At 38.2% G+C, this 23,806-nt stretch overlaps 1 protein-coding gene across 1 annotated transcript in view; it reads left to right on the top strand.

Moving 5' to 3' along the window:
* Positions 1–23,806, top strand: part of THSD4 (thrombospondin type 1 domain containing 4) — a 278,723-nt gene that overhangs the window by 98,499 nt on the left and 156,418 nt on the right. The window contains exon 7 of the mRNA XM_030497701.1: positions 17,692–17,828. Within this exon, the coding sequence (XP_030353561.1) occupies positions 17,692–17,828 (137 nt within the window). The remainder of the gene's footprint in view (positions 1–17,691; positions 17,829–23,806) is intronic.

The following is a 23,806-nucleotide window of genomic DNA, read 5'->3' as shown; positions in this document are numbered from 1 at the left end:
CTAGTTGAATCTAAACTAAGCATATTGAATCAGCAGCCATCCTTCTTCCTATTTCTAGTACTGCTACGTTGTGCCAAACCACATGTCAGTGCCATCATCGCTCTGTCCACAATCACTACCAAAATGGAAGTGATTGTCTTTCAGTGGAAATAAAATATTAGTTCAAGAATTATTTTCTGACTCCAATTATCTTCTAACGTGCTTAGCTCAGTGGAAATACATTTCATTCACATCTCATTCCCATGAGCTATCCTTATTGTCTAGTGATTGTTAAAGAGATTCTGTGGGAACTTTCTGTGAGTCTGTATTTGATGTCGCAGAGTGGAGTCATGGCCTTGTACTTACAGAGATGTTTGCAAATGGAAAGAGATACCTTGCATCCATAAAATAATCTGACCAAACACATGCTGACTGGAGATTCAAGAGAGATGGAAAACATTTAGAAGATAAAGGAGTTAAATGACTATATGTATTGTAAAACATAGTTAAATGTATACACATTTGCATCTGATGTTCTGCCAGTTCTGTTGGTTTTATTTTTTTCTGAAGCTTATACAGATAAGTCAGTCTGTAGGTCGTTCCATCTGCATTCTCATAATCTCTTTCAAAACTGACATATTTGGTCTCGATTTCTGTCAATGAGCTTGTTACTCTAAAGTTTATTTAGTTTTGGAAATTGAGAGACAGCCTAGGTAATGAGTCTTCTGTGCTGTATATGTAGTGTATAGGAACTGAAATCTAGCCAAAACTCACTGTTAGAGAACTGGTCTGGTGTAAGAAATACCTCCTAGAGCACCAGGACTGTGTATTACTCTTTAACCATCCTATATAACAAGCTGTGCTACTTTACATTGTTTACTTATGGCATAACTTAAAGTTTGGATGGTGTTCTAATTGGGATAAGGACCCTCTTTCATAATGAAGGAACCAAAACAGTTTTCCTGATGCATCTGTGCAACCCAGAGCAGCGCATTTCTGGATCAGGCCCTCATGTGCACTATAAATGTTCTAATGTTAAATATCTAGCAGTATGTCTGTGGCAGATAGCTGTCTACAGTAATTCCCAGTTGTAACTAATACATCTTCCTATTTAATATAGAGTGTAGTCAAGGAAAATGCCTCCATATGTTTTGAATTCTCTTGCATCTTCACTAGATTTCTCAAGAGTATGCTATTAATTTAATATATGATTTTGTTCTACATTTGTGTTCTGTATAAGCTGGTCAATATACAGGCAATAAACTTTGGTATTAGCTGGTGTCGGCATACATAAGGTTTATCTAGCACAGGTACTTGGTAGGGTCAGTATCCTTGGGTATATTGTAACAGAAGCTCACCAATGTTTTAGAGAGCTGCAAAATTAAAAACATGTATTTCATCAATAATCTCTTCTCAGAATATACCTGAGTAGGCGATTTGCTTGGCAACATCTCTTGTCCAGTAAATATCAATTCCAGAAGAATGGCAGCTTATGCAACTTGACAGCTGCGATGTTTTCCCTCTGACTTTCCTCTTTTCCTTTCCTCTTTTCCTTTGAAGACACAGTCATTGCACTAGATACAGTTCTGCTGTTCCCTTGCTGTTCCCTTGATAGGGTAGCACCAGTTCATGTCTATGCTCCCTTTTCACTGCAGAGTATTTTAGAATTTAACAGAATGCCAAATGAAAAAGAATATGGATTGAGTATGGATATTTAATTACTTTTATTAGTCTGGGTATTGAGTAACAGTGCAAAACCTCCTTGTGTTAATTGTTAAGAGAAGCACTGGATTTTTTTTCCCCAAAATCCTTCATTACTTACTATGGTTTGTTCATCACATTGAGTAGGCTGCATAAAGGACTTAACCAGCTTATTTTGAGCTGGCAGTAATTTGGAAGGGGGCAGGGTGACTTGCTGAAAGCTTGTATGTATATAGTTTTAAAGTGTCTCAGTCATTACAGAACAGGCTCAGTGGAAAATGGATAATGGTTAACTTCAGCTTTTGTACAGCTGCTTTTTGACTAAAAGGGAGGTAAGTTATAGTTAAAGTCTGTGAGTCTGATTCAGTATTTTTCACTACAGTGTTTTGCTGAAGTTTCCCCTTCTTTCCCCCTCAGATTTTTTTACACTTAGTAAAGCTACCTCTACTATTTCAGCACAAATGATTTCTTCCTCTGTAAGGTTTGGACCAGGTGAACCCTAAATCACAAACTGTGCTTGCTGTCCATTTTTGGATAATATTAGTGAATAGCTTGCATATTTGGCTGCAGTCTTACTGCCAAACTTGAAAGGATTCCTGCGTTACATTGACTCCAACTTCAGTAGGGGTGGGGAGAACAGCTTTAGCAAATTTTGAGGGAGCTGTATTAAGGTGTGCCCCTCCATCCAAGCTACAGTAACGAACATTAATTGATACAGACAGTTAAAAATGACTTGCACATTTCAATGTTTATTCCCTCTCCTCCCTAATTGCTTTGGGAAGAATGAATGTAACTAGCCTAGACACAGTTTATAACTTAGCTTTCTTGAGGGTTTGGAACCATTTTTGCAATGTCCCATGTCTCCACTAAAATTCTGTATTGGTTTGTGTCCGGTAGCGTGGCTGCATGGATGCCAAGCAATAGGCTAATCTGTCTCACACATTCATTGTAAGCTAATTATAAATTGTGACTTTAACGCCTTAAAATTATATCTCATGAAAGTGAGAAACTTTACTGGTTCAGATCTTCAAAATGATTCTGGTACTTTGACAGGTAAGTAACTGTTGGCTACAAATACGAAAATTAAAAAGTGAAGCTTTCAGCAAACATGCTCTATATTGTTCCTTTGTGATGGTAACAATTATGTTATCTTTCAAGAGAAGGATTTTCTAGTTTTGAAGGACGTACTTAAATAGCAGATGCTCATGCTGATATTTTTCATTATTAGAGATCCATGGATTGACCTCCGGCATCCTGTTAAGACATTGATACTGAGATGTCTCAAGGAGTAAATCTGAGGTCGATAGAAACAAAGGTTTTCACAGTATGTAAGATGCTTTGAAGTAGATGCAGCATTTTTCACTAATTAAATGTAATTTTCTTATAAACTAAGAAAATTATGAATAGCAACCTTTAAATCAACAGCGTGAAACCCAAATATATGTGTTTGATGTTATCTAGGCATTTGTTGCTGCAGTTACTATATGGGTTGTTTTTGGCATAATGGTGATAATATTTACAGAAGGATTTTTAAGTGTTAGTGCTTGCATTGCTCCTACTCTGTTAGACTTACAGCTTTACACTGATCAAGTGAAAATGCTTTCCATATATAGTTTTGGTGCCAGGAATCTAGGTATTTTAATTACACTTTCTACTAGAGGTAGCATTTGCAAGACTCTGAAATTTCACAATTTACTGCCTTCAAGAGCCAAAACCTGACCTATCAGAAATATTTTTACAATTGAGGGCTAATACTCCTTGGTGCGATTCTCTGGGAAGGGGTCCAGCCAGGTGCAAGAAAATCTTCCTTCCTTCTCATTTTGAACTCTGAACACATGTGTATCTAGGACTGTGCTTGAATATTTACATCTCCTCTGGGGAGAGGCCACAGTGTGAGGTTTATTCATGCAGAAACTGCTGTGTCCCGCTTGTATTAATGGTAACAATTTCCTTGATGGTAAACAACATCATCTCAAAGTTTACTGTATGACAGCAAAAATATTTTGAACAAAAGCTACTGCTGTATGGTAAGTAGGGACTATGGAAGAAGGAAGCAGTCAATCACTAAATGCAGGAAGGCTTGTGGGCTCTGTGAGACCCTAGGTTAGGAAATTTAACCCTTTAAAAGAGTACAGGGACTTCATTCAGTTTATAGTAGTGCCAATCACCAGCAATGGAGATTCTGCAGTCTCCATAGTTAAATGGTGCTTAATTAATCCTTCCAGTGGAAATTTTTCTGTGAAGTATAATATTATAACATAAATCTTCCATGCTACAACTTTGGGCCTGTATCTCCTGTCCAGTTCACAATGCACATAGGAACACTTCTGTACCCTTCTGTACATTATCTCTACTGAGATTCTGACATCCCCTTTGTTTTTTTCAAAGCGGCACCATGATTTGAATCTTTGGTCATGTTTTCTAGAGCGCCGTCTCCTCTGCATGATTTTCACATGTACCTGTGTCCAGAAGTGGATGCAGCGCTCTGGCTGAATGTGAGAGTTACTGATGTGATTTGCAGAGTACCTTCTGTTTTATGGATACTTGTACAATAGTTCTTTTTTGTTAACTTCACCCGTTTGACATCTCATGTTAAATAAGATCCACTGTCACTGCTCCAGATTCCTTGTGTAATTACTGCTTCCCCATTAGTTACTCAGGCAGTGTTTGTGCAGGTGGTTGTTCTGTTATAAATGTAGGATATTGCACCAATCCCTCTGACATTGCCTCCCACCTTTTCAGACCCTTCCCCAAGCCGTCAGTGGGTTTTTTTGACCTGTAATCCTTCCCTCCATGTTTTTGCTGCCTTTCCCAGCTTGATGTTACCTGTGAATATAATCTGTTTATCCCATCATCTACTTTGTGCATGAAAACATAAATTGGAACTGTACTTAGGAAAGATCTTGCAGATTCTCACTCAATAGATAACAAAACCTAGCCAGTGAACTACTCGAGTATAGTCTTCAAACCAGTTTTGCACATCTCTTATAGCAATTTCTTCTAGACAATATTTTCCTAGCTTGAAGAATTGTCAAACACCTTAGAAAAACCAAGCTAAATTGCAGCCACCACTTCTGCATGCAGAGCCTGTTTGTAGAAGGAAATTAAATGGGTTTGACAAGATTTTTATCTTGACAAATCCATACTGATTGCTACTGCTGCCTTGATTATTTTATGGGTGTTTATGAACAGTGGGTTTGAATTCTTGTGGAGTTTTTCCAGGAAATGAAACTGAGTTGACTCGTTCAGCATTTTTTCAGCTCCTCTTTGTTCTGCACTTTGCAGCTCAGAAACTCTTGGTCCCTTTCGAGTTTTCTGGCATCTGACACACCCTCCATAATACTCAATGATAACAACTGCTCTGAGATTGCTTCAGTAATTTCTGCAAGTGCCTAGGGGTGAGTCCATTGGGCCTGCCTTCTCCAGGCACCCCAGGATTATCTGCAGGCAACATGGCCTGTTGTGTGACCACTTGAAGGTCTGATGACAAAACCTGCATTATCAGCTCTTTCCATCTGCCCCCAAAAAGCAAACTCTCAGGGAGAATATGGGGGATGAGAGAAGAAAGTTGCCACATACTTTGTTTAGAGTATCTAGTTCTATATATTGCATGTAATGATAATCCAGCAAAATTTGTAGGCAGAAGGGCACATCAAATGGGAAAGCACTCTGGTGTGCAGCTTCCCTGCAGTGGTGGCTGCAGCCTTCCTCAGGAAGCAGCCTCACAGCCCAGCTTTGGGCACCCTAGTGCTGTGCTGGGAGGCATGGGATTTAGGTAATGCCACAAATGAGTGAGATAGATCCTAGTTTTGTGGGGCAAAACTCTCAATGTGAAAATAGTATTTTATCGGACACTATAATTTTCCCCTTAGCTAAGAGATATACAGGGGGTGAGGAGAGAACTTAATCTTTGTTACTCTGAAATCCAATGGCTAAGAGCACAGGGGCTAGTAGTGCTAGGGGCAGAGCTAGTGGAGACCAGCTCTCAGCATCAAGGAGCAGTAACTAGCTCCCCAGTGCCTTCCAGTTAGAGTTTTGCCAGATCCAAGTTCACTGAGTCGGTACCTTTCAGTTTCCCGTAGGGGCCATCAAAGCATGGAAGCTTTTAAAACCTTTTCTTTTTTAAAAGATCAGAAGCAAGGTTACCTTAGTAACTTCCTTAAAATCCTGAGTCTCAGCAGTGATCACTATAGCCTTTGTATAAAACCATCTTAAAAATACATGTAATGTGAAACCAAATCTCCAAACACTGAATACTAAGACTACCAGAAGGAAAGCAGCTTTCAAGTTAACTGACTGAGCTTCAGGTCACTGGCATCCTAGTGAAAACATTGTTCTAAAGAACATTCTTTTTTTTCAACTAATGTTTATGAGAATGTAGGAAATAAATATCTTTGAGTATGTAAATATAAGCACAGAATGTTTTAACTACTCCTTAAGAATTTATTTGGCTATTAAAGGACTGTGGCAGGAGGCCATAAAAATACACTCAGGACATTTTAGACCCAGTAGAAGCTATATTAATATTTAAATAAGTACAAGCCTCTTCTAGTATTTCAGAAACATTCATCACCCCATAATAGTATTTTACTTAAGTCAGTCCTTAAGTCTATAAGGCCCAGTCAGAACATAGTGACAAATATTTCCTAAGGGACAGTGACAGTCAGTATGGAGCTGACTTCTAGCTGCTGCTTGTTTTGATTTTGTTCCTTCTCCAGTGGCTCCTCAGGTGGTAATTTCTTGATGGTGTTCCAGAATCTTCAGTTACAAACCCTTAAAAAAAGAGGTTTAGTCTCCTCTCTTGCTTTGCCCATTGATACATACACATGTTAAGGATCCTGTGTATAAAGAGTATAAAAGTAGATGCTTTCTTTTAGTTACAAAGCTTTCATGTGTAGCCCAAGTTACAGCTTCTCTCCTTAGCTGTGAAATGGGAATCTCAGACCTTGCCTGCCAGCAGGAGGAAAATAGCTCAGCTGAATGTAAGACATATTTATATTTGCATTAATTTACACACAGGTGATTGGTATAATAGCAATACATTTACTGCATGTTTGGTTCAGGACTCTGGTATCTGTGGCTTCCCGACAATGTAACTGGGCATCACAGAGAACCAAAATAATATCAGTGCTTTTTTTGTAGATTCTGAAACTGAGACTGACAGATCAGGTTGATTTACTGGGTCTACACACCAGCTCTCCCCCTCACCCTTAAACCTCCTTCTGTGTTTTTCTCTTTAGACCTTGATTTCATTGGCACAGGCAGACGCATACCATTAAAGAATCCACATACCATCCTTTCTCAGTAACGACTGTCTCGTCTAGGTGTTGCAGCTTTTCACAAAACCTTATTTTATCGACAGTTTGCTTCTGAAGAAAAGAATATTGCTTAATAAAGCAAACTTGTAATAATTACGATTTTTAAAAGGTGGCTTTTTTTCAGATTGTGTGAATCCACTGTGACTTCATTTAGTTTATACAACCACAGGTAGTGGATTTTAAGTCTGTATTCATCAAGGCTGCCATGTTCATGCCATCACTGAAAACTGTAAATGATGAGGTTATCAACCAGAGGGATATGAAATGATTTGCAGTCTGTTAATCAGTTCACGATCTGGATTTGCGGAAAAAAGATGTGTTCCAGAGTCACTTCTTCTGGAGAAGCAGGGGTAAAGAGGCAGGGAATGATGGGGATTATTATGGGTTGATCAAAAATTATTTGTCTGGGAAATCTTGGCAAATTCAGTCTTTAAAGAAACAAATAAATAAAATTTATTTATTAGTCATGTAATTAGCGTAAAATGAAAGTTGATTATACAAAAATTTTAAAAATATACTGTCATCATTTCTTACAAGAAATGATGTTACAATTTTATTTTTGAAAGATAAAATGTTAGATTTCTTCCTCCCCTCAGCTCATAGAAGTATAACTTCAGGAAGCATTTTGACTTTAATGTAAGCTGCACTTTTCAGAGCAAGTTTGGTTCAAGAAAGTTTTGTTGCCAGTCATGCAACAAAATGAATATAAGAGCTGTGGCTCATTCTGTACAGGAGCTTGATAGCAAGAAACAGCAGAATTGTGTTCCCTCCTCCCACTGCTGTCACATTTGGCTGCTTGGTAATTTTTCATCTTCATGACAAAGGAAGTTTAGGATGCACTTCAGTGAGGAGTAACTTCTTACATATGTAAAAATGTGCCATTAGTTTACATGAAAACTCCAATGGTACGCAAACATGAGCTAAGAATTTCTGTGGATCCTTGTTAGTTTTATTCAGTGCTAGATATCCAGATATTATACTAATGATCTTTTCATGAAAAGCATTACTTTGGGAATCTTTAGTGTTCAAATACTGAGTTCATTTTTTTAATAGGATAGAGACTTCTAAGACATTTAACTTTCTGATCATAAACATACTCCCTTAAGAGGTGACTGAAAGAAAGCTTTTGTCTGGAATCTTGCTGGGGGTTTCACAAGCCCGAACTTGAATCTCTTCCCATCTACCTTTGGCACTTATTTTTCTCAAGTGTGACATGAAGTCCTTCTTGAGTAGAATTGATTTGAATAAAAGTGGCCAGGCACTCTGTGGAAAGTCTGAAGGCAGGATTTGGAGGTATATTAACTACTGTCACGAAAGCATTGATTTTATACAACAATTTTACGTTATTTGACTTTGCAAATTTTTTTGGCTACTAGTCTGCTGATGGAGATAGAATGGTATTTCCAAATATAGATCTGGATGCAAGCTGAGATTTCAGAGGCCAGTAAAATTTTAAGAGTCAGACAGAAATACTTAGTTCTTTTCGGTTTTAAAGACACACAGAAAGCAGTTTCAAGCTCTTTCAGAACACCCCAAGCTAATAGCAGTTGGGACTGATAGCTCTCAGCCTCCCTCAGGAAGTGGTCAGCACTTCATGGGATGGAGCACATTATGGTATTTTCCAGATGAGAAATTGCACTGCATTTAGCAGGTTTTCTTCTCTGATTAGTGCCAGAATTAAAAAAAAAAAAGGCTGGAGGATGAGATCATATGGATTAGTTGTAATCCCCCCCCCCCCCCCCCCGTAGTTTTGGTTTAATAATATGTTCCCTAAACATTTTAATTTTATTTTTAATAAATTCTGTATAATATCCCTGCAAGAGAAGCCATCTTTCATGAAATCCTAATGGTCTATGTTTTTCAAACTGTTTCTAGGGGATGTCAAGGCATACAGTTTGTAAGTGGTTGATTTCATCAGATTTACATGAATTAGCCACTTATGTGAGCAAAAGAATAAAACGGTGAGGAGAAAACTTCCCTACCTATTAGAATCACCTGTGTTTGATATTTTGGACACTTATTCACCCATCATCTTATGAGGGTTTTACTGATACCCAAAAGCGTACTGATTTTAGCCGTTGCTGGATTTAAAGGGAAGGAAGAAGTTTTGAGCTTAAGCAACTGCTCTTTTGTTTTCTTGTACTTATCTAGCAACATTTTCATAATTCTGATCTTATGTACTGGGAGCTGTTACTCAAAGCTTCACCAGAAGTGAAGTCCACATGAAACTGCCATCTCCTGGCTGTTTTGAGGGCCAGAGAGTGCAAGCCTGTGTGGCTGCTGTGCACTTTATGCAAAGTGTGAGCGATGGCTTGTGTGAAACTGCCATCTCCTGGCTGTTCTGAGGGCCGGAGAGTGCAAGTCAGTGTGGCTGCTGTGCACTGTATGCAAAGTGAGTGATGGCTTGTAAATACACCTAAATGCCTTTTTAAAAAACTTTTTCTCTCTGACAAAGAACTTTAATCTGTGTTCGCATAGAGCAGCAGAGACATCCAGCGGCCAGTGTCTTCAGTGACTGACAAATGCCGGTCTCTGGATTCTAACTGCCTAACAAATGAAAGGTTGATGTGAAAACAGGCACGTTTAGGAAGTGGTTTGGTGGTTTTGTTAGTTTGTTTTTGTTTTAAATTGAGAAAAGAGTTTCAAATGCAACACTAAGATCCTTAGAAGAAACTACGTTACCTGGTCATGTCATTTGAAGGAATACTAGCCTTGAGCTACTGTTAAACATATAACTTGTGGCAATTCTAGTGAAGCCAACAGCCTTCAGTTACTCATGTAAATCGCCTGATGAAGTGCTTTGCTGAACTGGGGCCAACAGCACATTGACATCTACAGTTTAAATTGTTATGAGTGAACACATCTTAAAGATTTTGTAGAAAAATGTGTATGTATTTATTTAAACTTCAAATGAAAAACTCACTTTTGAGCACCGGTTGAAGAAATTATTAACAAAGAAATACAAAGGCAAGGAATTGAGGGTTATGTTGTGGTTTCCCAAAGCATTTGACTAGACTTCCACAGTGATCGGAGGGTACAGAAATATCCTCAACTGGGAAAGGCTGGCCACCTTGCAATATGCAGGGATTTGAAGCAGGCACAATTGTTTATAGATGATTTATTTAATTACCGCTCAATAATTCTGTTTGTAGGATTTCTGTTTGTAGGATTTTGATGCCTGTAAAAGCTGTGTCCTGGGTTCGGCTTAAACCACGAGAAGCTGTAATCAAAGCAACATCATCTGAACCCCAGTGCAGAAAATATTTTAAATATCTATTAACTTGTTGAGGCAACATGAATAAACATCTTTATTACAGGAGAAAATGAAAAGTGGAAGTAAAAAAAAAAAAAAAAAAGGAAATATTCCTTAATCACTGGATATTTTTTGGGGAGGGAGAGGAGGGGTAATCTGAGCCAGAGTGATAAAAGTTTATGAGAAGTTAAGAAATCTGAAAGGGACAAAGTGAAAAATAAACTCAACTTTTTCTGGTTACTGTCAAGAGATGTTCCCAAGCCTAATAAGGACAAAGTTTCAAAATTGACTTAAATAAAACAGTTCACACCACATTAGTATTTCTGTTGGAAAGACCAAGTGTAGTTATATGATAATTATTTCCTGGAAAATGTTTGCATATTGTTACTTAGAAATCTGGCAACAGGTAACTGCTGTAAAAAGCATTATTCTCTCTGGCCCCTTCAAAACCTTGTTACTGTCCATCAGTAGAAAACCGACCTGATTCAGGATCAGTTTTCTGTGATGGACCCGATAGCCTCCATTGCTAAATTGCAAAGCTTGAACTAATGGTCCAGTATTAATAACTAAGCCAACACAGTCTGTGAAACTTTAAATAAAGTAGTTTTGCTTTCTTGAAAGCTTTGTAGGGAATGTGGTATTTTTCATTTCCTACACATTTTCCTTCCGTGTTTAGGAAGCTGCATAAACAAAGTTGCCTGCATTTAGTACTACACCAGCACTTATCAACCACACTGAGCTCCACAAGTGATTGCTGTCAGATGTTTTTTAGCATTGAATTGTCACATTTAGGTCTGTGTCTGGCATGGTGTACCACTCTTTAGTCTGCAGTGTAGCTGTCAGCTTACGATCACAGCAGTATGCAAAAGAACTAGACTTCTGCTAGTAGTGTACTGGACCCATCTTTGTTTTCCCATATGTAGACTTGTCTGAAGCACTTCCTATATGAAAATAAACATTTAAACAAACTTTGGTTTCATAAAACTGTAAGTTCTGCCTTAGCGAATACAGTACTTACTACATCTCCTGAATGGAAGAGACCTTTATTTAGATGACATCAGTTTACAAATTTACTATAGCTTTACTAACAACTGTAGTGGATACAGAAGCTTGAGACTTGCCAAACTCCTCACCAAAATCATTCTTCCCTCTCTGTCCTGTGGGCTTCTATGTGATAACCAAGAATGTCAGTAACCTGCACGTCTATTGCTGAAATTCTACGGCATTGATAAGCTTTAACTAAAGTAGATGTTACGTGAATAGACATTAGCACATCTCTAAAAAGTTTTTCCAGTGTCTGCTATGCCCCATTACACTTCCTGTAAAGCAGATTCATAGCTTTTATTGTGAGTAAATACTGAATTACAGTCCATGGCAAGCTAGGCCATGAAAATAACTGAGCTGTGTGAAGACAGCTTGTTCCTGGAACAATTGTTTCTGACACAGCGTAGATGAGTGTATCTTGGCTAGTTATGGAGAAGCACTGAATTTGCCTTTACAAGGCAGTGCGCATACAGAATGAAGCCTAATTTAAATTCACTTAATCCCATAATGTGGTATTAGCATGAATGTGGTATTTGCTTGCCAAGAGTGTGCATGCCACTTCTCTATGGGCACCCTCAAGGCATGTTTCTCAAATTGCAGAGCTTGTTATTAACTATTTTTAGATGTTTAGGCAAACTTACAAAAACTGACAAATGGTAAAAGCATTCTGTAATGTTCTGCGGAGACTAGAACAGCCACATAGATAACAACAGGGAGTCTGGATCTCACATTAAATTAATATTTGGACTGAGTAACCATCAAGGAGAGTTTGTACATTCCAGTTCCTACCTCATAGCACGGAGAACTTGAAATTTCTTTGTTGATTCATTTATGCTGATTGCACCTACAGCTAGCATTGTCTGTGGCAGGAGATTTAATGTGCATGCAGTAAGACAGTACATGCTCCAAGTAGCTTGCAATCTCAGGAGCTGAAAGGAGGAACTTAACTACATTTTGTAAGGGCAGTCAGTGTACGGTTGTGTGCAGTGTCAGTAGTTTACTGATCATTTTGTTTTGATTTGCACATTATTTCCTGGTTTGGTTTTTTGTTTTTAGATTCTGTGGCTATTTTTAATTTCCCTTTGAACCGCTGAATGCATTATTTAGCAAATGTATTGCAGTTGGAATGCTCTTTCTTGTAACATATTTTCCTAAGAATATCATTCAAATGAAATTCCGTGCATTGGCACGCTGCCTGCTGGGTGTTCACTGCATCTCCTCAAGCTCACTGCTGAGCAGCTCTACCACCAGCTTGGCCTGTGATTCCACTGTGTCTGTTTTCCTCTCTGCTGCACATCCTTGGGCTAGAGGTCGATGAAGATGGCGGAATGCATTGGAAGAGGAAGCTGAAGGAAGGGAATAGCTGACACGAAGTCCAGAAGGACCCCCTGCTTGCGTCTGGAGCTCTTCAGGGAGGGGAATTCCCTTTAGGCCTTCTGCAGAGGGAAGACCCAAGATCAGAAGGCAAAAGGAACTGAGTGGAGGGCGAGAAACCCGGGCTCTGGAGCAGTGGGAGGTGGAACATGTGCAGACATACACAGTGACCCCATCTGTCTGTGCCTCTCTCTCCTGGTCTTAGGGGTTGTGTCAGCCCTGACCAGCACCAAGGGACCTGCTGCAAGCCATAGTCTTGGAGGGCTCCTGCCAAGTGCCTCTGACCACGGCATAAGGAGCAATGTGCTTCATTTGGCTGGAGAACTCCCTTTCAGTAAAGTTTTAACGTTTGGAAATATTCCTTCTCAATGAAATGCAAACAGATCAAAAGCTTCTGCAGGTAGGAATGTTTCCGAAATGGGACTTTCTGCCTTTTTAAAAGTGCACAGGTTTTAGAGATGGCCTGGGTATTTTCTGAGGACATGAATTCATGATAATTTAATCAAATCAGTCAGGGCCAAGATCTCGCCCCTTGCGTGAGAGCAGAACCGCGCAGAGCTCTCGCAAAGGTGCGAGGCTGTGCCGGGGCGCAGCACCAGCCCGCGTTACTTCCTGCGCAGTGAGGCGCCCCGCGGGCCGGGCGGAGCTCGCGCCCCTCGGGCCCTGCGCCGCCGCGCGGCCGAACGTTCCAGAGGGCGGCCGTGAGGCGGGAGCGGCGCGGCGCTGTGGAGGGGCGCGAGCCGCCCGGCTGTGGCTGGGCCCACGGCGAGCCCGTGAGGAGAACCGAGCGAGTTCAGCTGCGGCGGGTCTTCCTTCACTGTCCCGTGTGCTTCAGTGTCTCATCCAGGAGTTGGCTCCATCAGGAGTTGATGCATTTTGGTTTGTGCTCAAGTGACCGCATTCAGGGCTCGCTCTCTCGCCCTGAGGTGCTCTGGTGCGGCCGGATGCGGTCTGCAGCGCCGGGCCCGTCAGGTGCCTCATCGTCAGGGTGACAATGCCTTGTGCCGGGAGCACGGCATGGGGCTTCTACAAACCTCTGTTTCCCTAGTAGTGAGATTAAAAGGAGTTTAGGATTGTTCTTTGAGCGTTAGCTTGTGGAACCTGAGGGAGGACAGTTTTCCCCGTGCTTTTTGTGCTACCAGGAGGCGTGCTGCTGACTCTCAGTCAGGTCAGTGGAGAGGTCTGAGCCTGAAATGCTAATTCTTAGCCTGAAGCCTAGTTTGAAATCTAGCCATTGGCTGTAATGTGGTAACGTCTAAATCCCTCTTATTTTTGTCTTTAAAAAATGTTTGGGTGGGTTGCACAGTTGAGTTTTTCTAATTAAACATGTGCTGCACTGAAATCTGCATTTAAATAGGCTGTGTAGAGGAATTGAAATGTATTAATATTTTATTGTGATTTAAGTTTGATTAATTAGATCACTCTTAATAGGACAAATTAACTGGAAAGCAGGTTGGTTTTTGTACTTAATGGTGTTACTGCTGGTAGCAACAGTCTTCAGGTTTTTGTTTGTCTGGAAGGGTTATGATTTCAAAATTAGTGCCCATCTGCAGGACTTTTTTGTCTTGGTAGAACAAGTAAAAGGATTGCTTTATGGTAGAATTTATTTTGCTGCAATATCTGCTCTCTGATGCAGAAGAGGTGCGGTTTGTAATTACACATGAGGGCTTGGTACCCTCAGTGGTGAAGTGGGATGTGGTACAACTGTGCTGCCTGGGTCTTGTTCCTCATAAGTAAAGGTGGAAGGTAAGCTTCAACACAGGATTGAGAAAAACTTCCAAGTCTTGCAGTTTAGGCAAGCCCAGGATATCCCTGAGGTACTGAAGGCTAGTTTGGTGAGGACGTTGTAAGAAATATTATTGATTTTTTTGTTTTAGATATTTTTTCAGACTGTAAAATGAAAACCAAACATTACATGTTACCAGGATTATTTACTAAGGGCGCCTCCTTAAGTTAAATCAATAATGAATACGTCTGGCAGAACCTGGGCGGTAGCATTAAATTTCACCCAAGTTTGCTATTTAATAAGGCAGGGTAAGGTGAGAATTTCCACAAAGACATAGTTGTGCTAAGGTAGGTGTGAGAATGAAAAGCAAATACATTAGGAGGACATGTAATATAGTCCTTGTATAGTGAACTGTCTTAGTAACGGTGTCACACTTATAAAGAGCCCATTTTTGAGTGGAAATGTGTCTTGCTGCCAGCTTGTTTGGAAGGTCTTCACCTAGAAGCCTTACTCTGTTCCCTGAGGTCAGATGGATCCTTTTGTAAAGTCTGGGATCAGATGACATAGTACTAAAATGCTGCTTGTGTGGAATCAATCGCTTCACAGCTCATTGTTTGATTGACATTTTATGTCCACTTGCCAAGCCAATAGTGTAGCTTGACCTACAGCTTAAGCTGTAAAACCTTGAGTTGTGGCAAAATAGTGGGTAAGGGAGGGTGTCAAGATACATCTGAGGTTAATAAGGCAGTAGAGTACTTTTACTAGTGTGGTATCTTGTTTTACAAGGGAATTCTAAAATGTGTTTGTTCTGCTGTAATTTATGCAGAGTAAATACACAGTGCTTACATAAAACTCTAATGGGAAATGGCTCTTATTCAATAGGGGCAATTCAGTTAGCAGGTTTTTCTCAGGTGAAAGCTTTTTTTCAGACATCCGGGAACATTGTCTTTAGGGAGTAGTAATTGGTATATGACTAACCAAGGCAGTACCTTACAGTTGTTCATCAGAAGAATCAGAATATAGAAGCCCAAAGGGTTATAGGGCGAAATACTCATATGAACTTTTATTCTGTTGTACATTTAATGTTAAAGCTTTATTTAAGTTTTTTTTCTGGGGGTACTCATCAAAGCCAGTGGCTCTTTGTATGAGCAGGAACAGTTCCTAATAAGAAAGAACAAAAGCCAAAGTTATGAAATAGGAGTCATATTTTTCAGATCAAGTAAGCTTAGCCTGCTTGTGGTTGTTAATAAGCTGCATTAGCAATGCAGTGGGCTTCCCTGTCAAATCAGAAATAAAGGAAGAGGTAGGTCCATGAAAAAATACAATGCTTCAGCAGAAATAGCATTTCTTCAACTTTGTGAGTAGCACAAAGCTTCAGTTGGGATCTAGAAGGCAAATTGAGAATTTCCAGAATAAATATTTTAAAGGATCAAAACCAAATGTGAGATACTACGAAAAGGAAGAGTACAGGAATGCGAGGCTTCAGGATACTTTGAACTAAAGGGAATCAAACATAGAAGATAAGGACATTTCAGAAGCCAAAAATGGCTGGTTTGACTTGATTTTAGGGAATGGGAAGATAAGTAAACGTATGCTGCAGAGGTGCTGCTTGATAGCTAGTGTTGCAGGATATAAAAATAGGATGCTTTCAGACACAGAAAAGGAGAAGTTATTTTCAGTTGTAATGAATCACTGAACCTGAATTATATTTCTTTGATAATTCTAAAATAGTTATGTGTGAAGTGACTAAGCTGCTAAGAAAAATTCTCAGCTTATCATTAAAACTAACTGTTATACTTGGAGATTGAACCTGCAAGAAATTCCTGTGGAATGATAAGATAGTTAATCTATCCTAAAGAAGCAACCAATGGAAAAATTACCTGGTTGAGCATGGCATGCATATTCTCTGCAAAAAGGGAACTAAGTAAATAGATCTTCGACCTCACTTAACATTAGTAGAGGTTTTGAGGGTTTTATCAAGAGATTTCCAGACACAGTAGATGATGTGTACAAGTGGCAATTATATAGCTGCATAAGGAGAAATCTAAGATCCAAAATTCAGAAATGCTGGAGATCTGCACTAATCCTGTGTCTGCACAGGGTGTAACTGAAGCTGAGCTGAAAAGTTTCGTACTCTTACAGAAAGTAAATGTTAAATATGTGTTTGAAATACTTGAATTTATTTATTTTGGCTATTTATTATGTCTCAGCTGAACATTCAAAAATACACTCCAGTAGAAAATCCTGGGAATACCATATTTTAACAGCTAGTTAAGGTATATAACATGCGCTTTGACAGATTAAGTGGTTTCATTTACAGTATAGGATATGAACCGAAGCTTGGTGAAGTCAGGAGAATTTGAGTTTTTAATTATGGCAGCAAGGAAAATATTGTCAAACGAAAAAGGAATTCTGTTTGTACCTCACCATCACTGTGTAACAGTGCTACTCTTGGTTGGAAAGAAACCGAAGGTACTGTTATTTCAGTTGGCAAATAGGGGTAATGAAGTGTATGCAACTTCAACATGACAGATGGTTTGAAATAGAAAGACTACACGCATGTGTTAACAAACTTGATAGCGTAAGTGTAAAGCGTTAGGCTGTATCTGTTTAAGTAACAGATTTTTCATGGAGACTGTTTTTTGTCTGCTGTGTTCCTGTCACCCAGAATTCAATGGACTAATTTCCTTCTGGTTCTTGCATGTCAACAGAGATCATGAGGGATGTTATTTTCTTAATTTTCTCTTGAACTAAGGAATAGCTACTAAAGTGCAACCTGTAGAAATGAAGAGGAAATAATAATGGCATTTTTAAACATTTGCATCTAGCTTGTTTTATGTGTTTCTTAATGCTAAATGTTAGTATGCTTGTTTTATGTGAACTGACCAGTAACTATATGTGAGCCTAATTATCCGCGTATCTCTGATTACAATGAAATTTTGGTGCCACTTAGGTGTTGTGAAATGTCATAACATGTTATTATGCTCTAAGAAGACTGAATTTGCCATAATTTTTATAGAACTAAAGACATTCTTGGTCACGTAGGAAAACATCTGTCGTTAAAAACTGAGATACTGTTTAAATTTTTATAAGGTATATTGGAATATTGATCTTGGAGTTGGTTTCCTAATCACCATTCATTTTGATGTAGTTATTCACATTGCATTCAGTTTGCCTATTTGTTTCTTCCTTGCAAACCCAAGTGTTAGTTTAATAGGCTTTTAATAGTTTAATAGGTTTTCTTTTTAAAACTACTGCTGCTGCTTTAAAATGGGGACTTCTGTCTCTTTCCACAGTGAAGGGAAGTCAGAAGTGTGAGCTGAATTGCCGTGCAGTAGGCTACCGATTCTATGTGAGACAAGCTGAAAAGGTGATCGATGGGACACCCTGTGACCAGAATGGAACTTCAATCTGTGTGGCAGGGCAGTGCAAGGTAAGGCTACTATCTCTAGCAAGTCTGCCTGTGTACTGTCTATGCCACATGTAATTTCTGTAAGAGATTCATATCACTGTACCTGTGATATGGTGTCTTGAATGTTGCTCTCTTTTTTTTTTCTTTTTTCTTTTTTTCCTTTCTCTTTTAAGTAGATGTGAAGAATGTTAACTTTTATTATTACAGGTTTTATTTCTCAATTAATGTTTCTATCTACCGAGAACAAGCTATGGAAGTTGTTCTGGCCGCAAGGTGACTTCCAGTGAGCTTTTTCCACATATTTAGCTTTCTGTGGAAGAGATTCTATGAAAGAATCAGAATAAAAAGATAAGAAGCTTAAATAAGAGAGAAATATATCTTTCTTTGGTTAAACTTCAGAATGGAGACAGGGTTTTTTTTTCAGTCTGCAAAATAATGGTTTATTCAGTTATGTGTTTATTTTGATTGATTTTTAGCTGGTGTTACTATAACTTTTCTGATTGGTCCACGTTTGCCATTTTTAAGAATGAGGTCTTACTGTCTGTCCATTTACTCAGCAGTGATGTTCTCTTAGAAAAGACTTCAGTGAATGGTTATTTTTCAAGGGTTCACAAGGAGCGACTGTGGTGACTTTTTTCGGTCTCCTGTGTAGATTCCCTCTGTAATGAATAAATACTCTGCTTTCTGCAACAAAATGTTGCAGTGTTTAGGAAAAAAGTTTGTAATCTTTCAAGTGAAACAATTTGTTAGTGAAACAAATTCCTAGCAAGGGACATTCTATGCTTGGACAATATTTCCCATAGATTTTGGCAAAAGAAACAGAGGTGGGTCAGATGTGACTCATGAACTGAAAAGTGAAAGGTCAAGTTCAGTTTAAATAGTTGGTTTGCCAGAGGGAATCACTTGCAAATACAACCTTTTCCTCTGCATGTCCAGATTCCTCTTTACGTGTGCACATCTGGACAATGCCATGTATGTTTTTGTTCTGTGTTTCTTAGTATAAGCAAAGCCATAGCTTTGAATTTCCTTTGTAGATGATATTTCTTAGTTGATTTTTGTTGAGCTTTGTAGTTGATAATTTTTAAGGCATTCCTTGACCTCAGACCAGTTCAGAAAGGGCTAGAAATTTGTGTTAATTACAGTTCTGATATATGACTCAGAAAACTGAAAAATATATATATATATGCCAACTGTTGTATTTTCCCAGTACTGTGCAATTACAAAAGTGTATACTGATACGTTTGTGTTGGAGGTCTGGGATTGAAGGGAAAGGCAGTGTTCATCAGCCTACTAGGAAAGTGCTTTGAATTCTGAAAATTGCCCATTGCCTGCATAGAATGCGGCTTCCCAAAGCTGCGTATTAACAAACAACATGTTGTGAATCCTTACTGTGAATGTGTAACTTAGGATTCGTAGAATTGTAGAATAATTCAGGTTGTAAGGTACCTGGGAAGGTTGAGTTGTTCAACACCCTACTTGAAGCAGAGTCTGCCATATCAGATAGGTGTAGCCTTTTCCAGGTTGAATTTTGAACCTGTTCCAGTGTTAGAGCAACATTATGGTAGAATTTTTTTTCTCGTATTTGACTGAAATTCCCTGTATTGCAGCTTCTGCCCTGGATCTCTCAGCCTAGCGCTGCACACCTCTGAGAATCTGACTCCATCTGCTCTGTTACTGTCCCATTAGATGTAGACAGAGTAAGATCCTCCCATAGCTTCTCTAAAGGTATTCCTAGGCTGTAGTGGTTTTGGATTTTTTTTCAGTGTTTTTTGTTTTGGTTTTCCCCTTCCCCCTTGTGGTGTTGAAAATAGACCTAAAAATAAAAATCTCAATGTCTGTTTAAACTGTTCTTCAGTGGTCCTTACTTAATGCTTAGTGAAGTGATGTAAGTCTATTCTTAAAAAGTTAAATAGAACCAGTTCTGTACTGGTACTCTATGCTTTATAAGCAGTAAGTTATGATGAGAAAGCCAATGTAAAGCAGGTAAAGGCAATTCTTACTTTGTGCACTTTGTAGTGGTTCTCACTACAGCAAAGTAGAATAAGGGCTGGGAGAAGTTGAGGGAGTTGGCAGAGTCCTTATATGCAGCAGTATTAACTGTACTTGTGCAGAAGGGTGAACGTTGGAGGCTGTGGGAGATACATCTAGCTAAAATATTAAAAGGGGTTTATTCTTCCTTTGAAGAGGAACCTAATTCAGACATTTTCCAGCTTCTTGTGATTAGTTCTTTTGGTCTGTAGCAAATTACTCTTAATTCATTACTTGTAACCTTAGTAAAATTGTGGGGTGGATGTCAGCTAAAAGACACTTGACCTGTTTGACCCTTTAATAGTTTCATTGAAATTTCGTGTGAGTTTAAACCACACTCAACTTTTAGTTTCAAAGTTTTGAGTTAGTGTTCAAGGAAGTATTCAGAGATACGCATGTTAAACTAAAGGAAAATACAGTATTACAGCTTTATGGTGCTTTGGAGAACTGTTATTACTGACTCAGTTGTTCTTATTTCAGTGGTTTCTATGGTTCAAGATTAGAAAGTCAGTGCTACATCTTCGGTGAAAATTTACCTCCCGGTAGTCAATAGCATGTTTGCATTTGAGGGAAGCTGATAATGTTATGTCAGATAAGATGTGCTTCATTCTTCTTCTTAAAAGTATTGTATGTTTCAGGATAGATTCTTCTCTTGGGACAAAATTCCATCTTGTTCCATATGTAAAATAGCATATTCTCTATGATGAATAAATCTGATACATAAATGACTAAGTTGCATAAATTGCCCATCTCCTTGGACTCTGAGACTTTGCATCCCACTTGCTTAGACAGCAAAAGTATTAAAAATAAATAAAATAATTTTACTCAACAGTGATATTGTACACTGTAGAGTGAACATGAGTAGAGCTGAAGGATGTAATAGAGAATCAAATTGTTCTGTTGTGTCAGATGCTTAAAAGAATGTTTTTCTGAAAAGTTGTCAGAATTTACAGTTAACAAAATATTTCTCATGTAATGAAGCATATTCAGATCTTTGTAGTAAGTAGCTCTTCCTTAACTGCACATTATTTTTACTTTTTTAAAAGTCAGATAATTTGATTTAAAGAGTCTAACGAATTTATGGTCTCTGTCACCCTCTGTTGGGCATTTTGCTGCATTACCGAAACAATAATATCCTTGTGTTAAAAAAAAGATCTGTTTTTTTCCCAGGACCCCATTGTTTCTGGTTGGTATTTTCAGCTTTCCTTATTCTTAGAAACAAAAGATGGAAAGTGTTGCTATAATAAAAATTATAAGAAGCACTTTGAAACAGAATAAAGAATAAATAGAGGTTTACCTTCATCTGAAATAAAAATTAAACATGTATGAAATAAGGTATTTCTCACTTTTTAATCACTTAAAACATTATGTAAGGCAACCACAAGTAACATTATTTAGAAGTTCTCAATATATAAAATGCAGTCACTCTTAACACTGAAAATATGTTAAAGAGAAGTTGTCTTAGTGTCAAACCCAGAATATTTAATCGATTTTCTCCTTTCTGAACCATTAACCAATGTTAGAACAGCTTTTCAAAACTAAAATATTGTTTAATCTTATCAGCAAAGGTAAACAATAGCATAAGAGAAGAGTTTAAAAACAGTAGTATGTACAAAAGTCCTTGAAGCCTGGTTGTTGTGGCCATTACAGTATCATGCTGGAAGTTTAGAACAACATATTTCTGAGTACCTCTAAACAGCATCCCAGTAACAATTTCCTTACTTCCAGGGAGTGGCTCTTTCACTGTTTTATGTTATTTTGTTCATCTGGCCTCCAGAGTTGGGGGTAAAATCTTTATAACTTGTCCAGCACGAAAGGTGATGTGTAAAAACTCATTTTTCAGACATAGTAACAAAACTTAATATGTTATGATTAAGTTTCCTATTTTGTTTGTTAGTTTTTTCACTTTCTTTCTCGTTTGTGACATTGCAGTAATTGGCATGTATAATAATACAGGTACTAAAAAAAAAGTCCTCACTCATCGTTGAAGTGATTATATACTCCTAGTGTAGAGTAGACTCTGAATTGTAACAAAGCAACACATTTTTAAAGCAATTAAATAATTTTAAAATAAAACTATGCAAAACAGGAAGAACTGGGTGATATTCTACCTCTGCAGAAGCAAGAAGTATAACAATGATCTTGATAATCAGTTTTATTATGTCTGTGCAAAATTGTTTTTCTGCATATTTGAACAATACTCTTTCTGATGTTTGGAATGTGAATGACCTTTTTCATTGACTCCTATTGAGTTCCACTTTGTTTTTTCAAATGTTTGTTTTAGCGGTTATTGCTAATATATATGCTTCGAATATGTTTCAGTATTATTGATTGTGTTGTTTGTTTTAATACATTTGCTATCCCTCTCCTAACTCTAAATTTTCACAGTACTGTTAAGTTAAAGAATGCCTATGAATGGGGCTTCTTCAACTTGCTATTTAGGTAGAAGTGTGTGTGTGTCCTTGTTTTGCAATATCTTTCCTGCTTGTTTTAAATCAGTGTATCCTTATATTTCTTCTGGAGCCAGTGGGATGATCCTACTCAGTAACTTTTCAGTTCAGAAGAGAAATGCAAGTAGGATTTTGAGCAGTTTTTAATAAATTATGAGGAAAGAATGCTCTTAATAATTTTGTCCGTGACCATAGGTTACTAAGTACCTGTAGGGAAGTATGTTGCATGTGCGTTTTTGCAAGCATAAGACACTTCCGCTAGAAGAGGTCTTTCCCAATATTTTGTCAAGTGTGAGCACTGATTCACTGTAGTTCTGGAGGCAGAAAAAAGGTTTGTGAACTGTGAAGGAAATTGGTTTTGGAGAGATGTTAGTTACCACACAGTGGCGCACTTTACAATTATTTAGCATTCACATAAAACTTCATTTGTGTGGGGACTGTAAATATCTTTTAAAGGTACCTGAAACAATTATTTTATCTCTCTCCTGATTTTTATATTAAATTTTTCTTTTGCATTGTAGTTTATTTTCATCTTCCACTTAACTTCTGAAGTTAACTTGAGAATATCTGAGCAGTTTAAAAATGCACACTGGGAGTAACTCAGTGGCAAAATGACTGGCAGTAGAGATTTTTTTTTACTTGCCTTTAAAAAAAAAAAAAAATTGCATCAGATGTTGAAATCCTTAAAATCTTCAGAGGGAGGTAGCTTTAGTCAGCTGTAGGGAGCATAGCCAAGCATGCTAAATCTTCATCAGCAAAACATGACTAGGCAAGGTGCTCCCTTTTGGAACTCTGCTGACGTGCACTTGTGTCCAGATAACAGACCTATAGGTGGCATTATTGCTTTAAGTTGGGGAAGTCTTAATGCCTGTAGGATCAGAGTAACATATAACAGCTGTGTACTTCCTGTACGTTAGGGTTATTCTCGTAACTCATATATGTTGGAATATAGAGTTGGAATGTGGTTGTTCTTGTAAGGGTAATAAATCTGTTTACTGTAGGAATCTCAACTTACTTGTGCAATGTTTATTGCTTACGCTGAAACAAGTGGTCTGGGGTAGATTCAGTTTGTCTGTGTGTGTGTGCTTTCTTAAAGTTAGAGCCAGACCTCTCTCTTTCTCTGTTGTATTTAGTTTATAGGTTCTTCTGAGCAAATAGTCTGTACAGTGCTAGCTTCTGTGAAGCTTTTCTCCTCATTCCTTAGGCATTAGAGTGTTCTTTTTTTTTTTTTTTTTTTTTTTTTAAATGAATAATGATGTAAGGAAGAACCTAATACCTGGATTAATGTAGCAGATGCAAGGGCACACCAATATCTATATCTGTCCTTTGGCTGAATTACAGAAAATGTTTGTGGTTGCTTGTTCATCAAGATTGGTGTCAAGCATTGTTTGTATTTGAGGAAGACCAGTGTAATGAACTGTTTTAGTTATTTGACCTTTTCCTAAAATTGGGCCTTGAAATAATGAATTACTTATGTTCTTTTTACCATGGAATCTGCTGTGTTAAGAAGTTGTATGCTGC

The sequence above is a fragment of the Strigops habroptila genome, chromosome 9 (genome assembly GCF_004027225.2).
Source record: "Strigops habroptila isolate Jane chromosome 9, bStrHab1.2.pri, whole genome shotgun sequence".
Lineage (NCBI taxonomy): Eukaryota > Metazoa > Chordata > Aves > Psittaciformes > Psittacidae > Strigops > Strigops habroptila.
The sequence above is the reverse complement of the archived record's forward strand: the minus strand, read 5'-3'. Positions and strand labels throughout refer to the sequence as shown.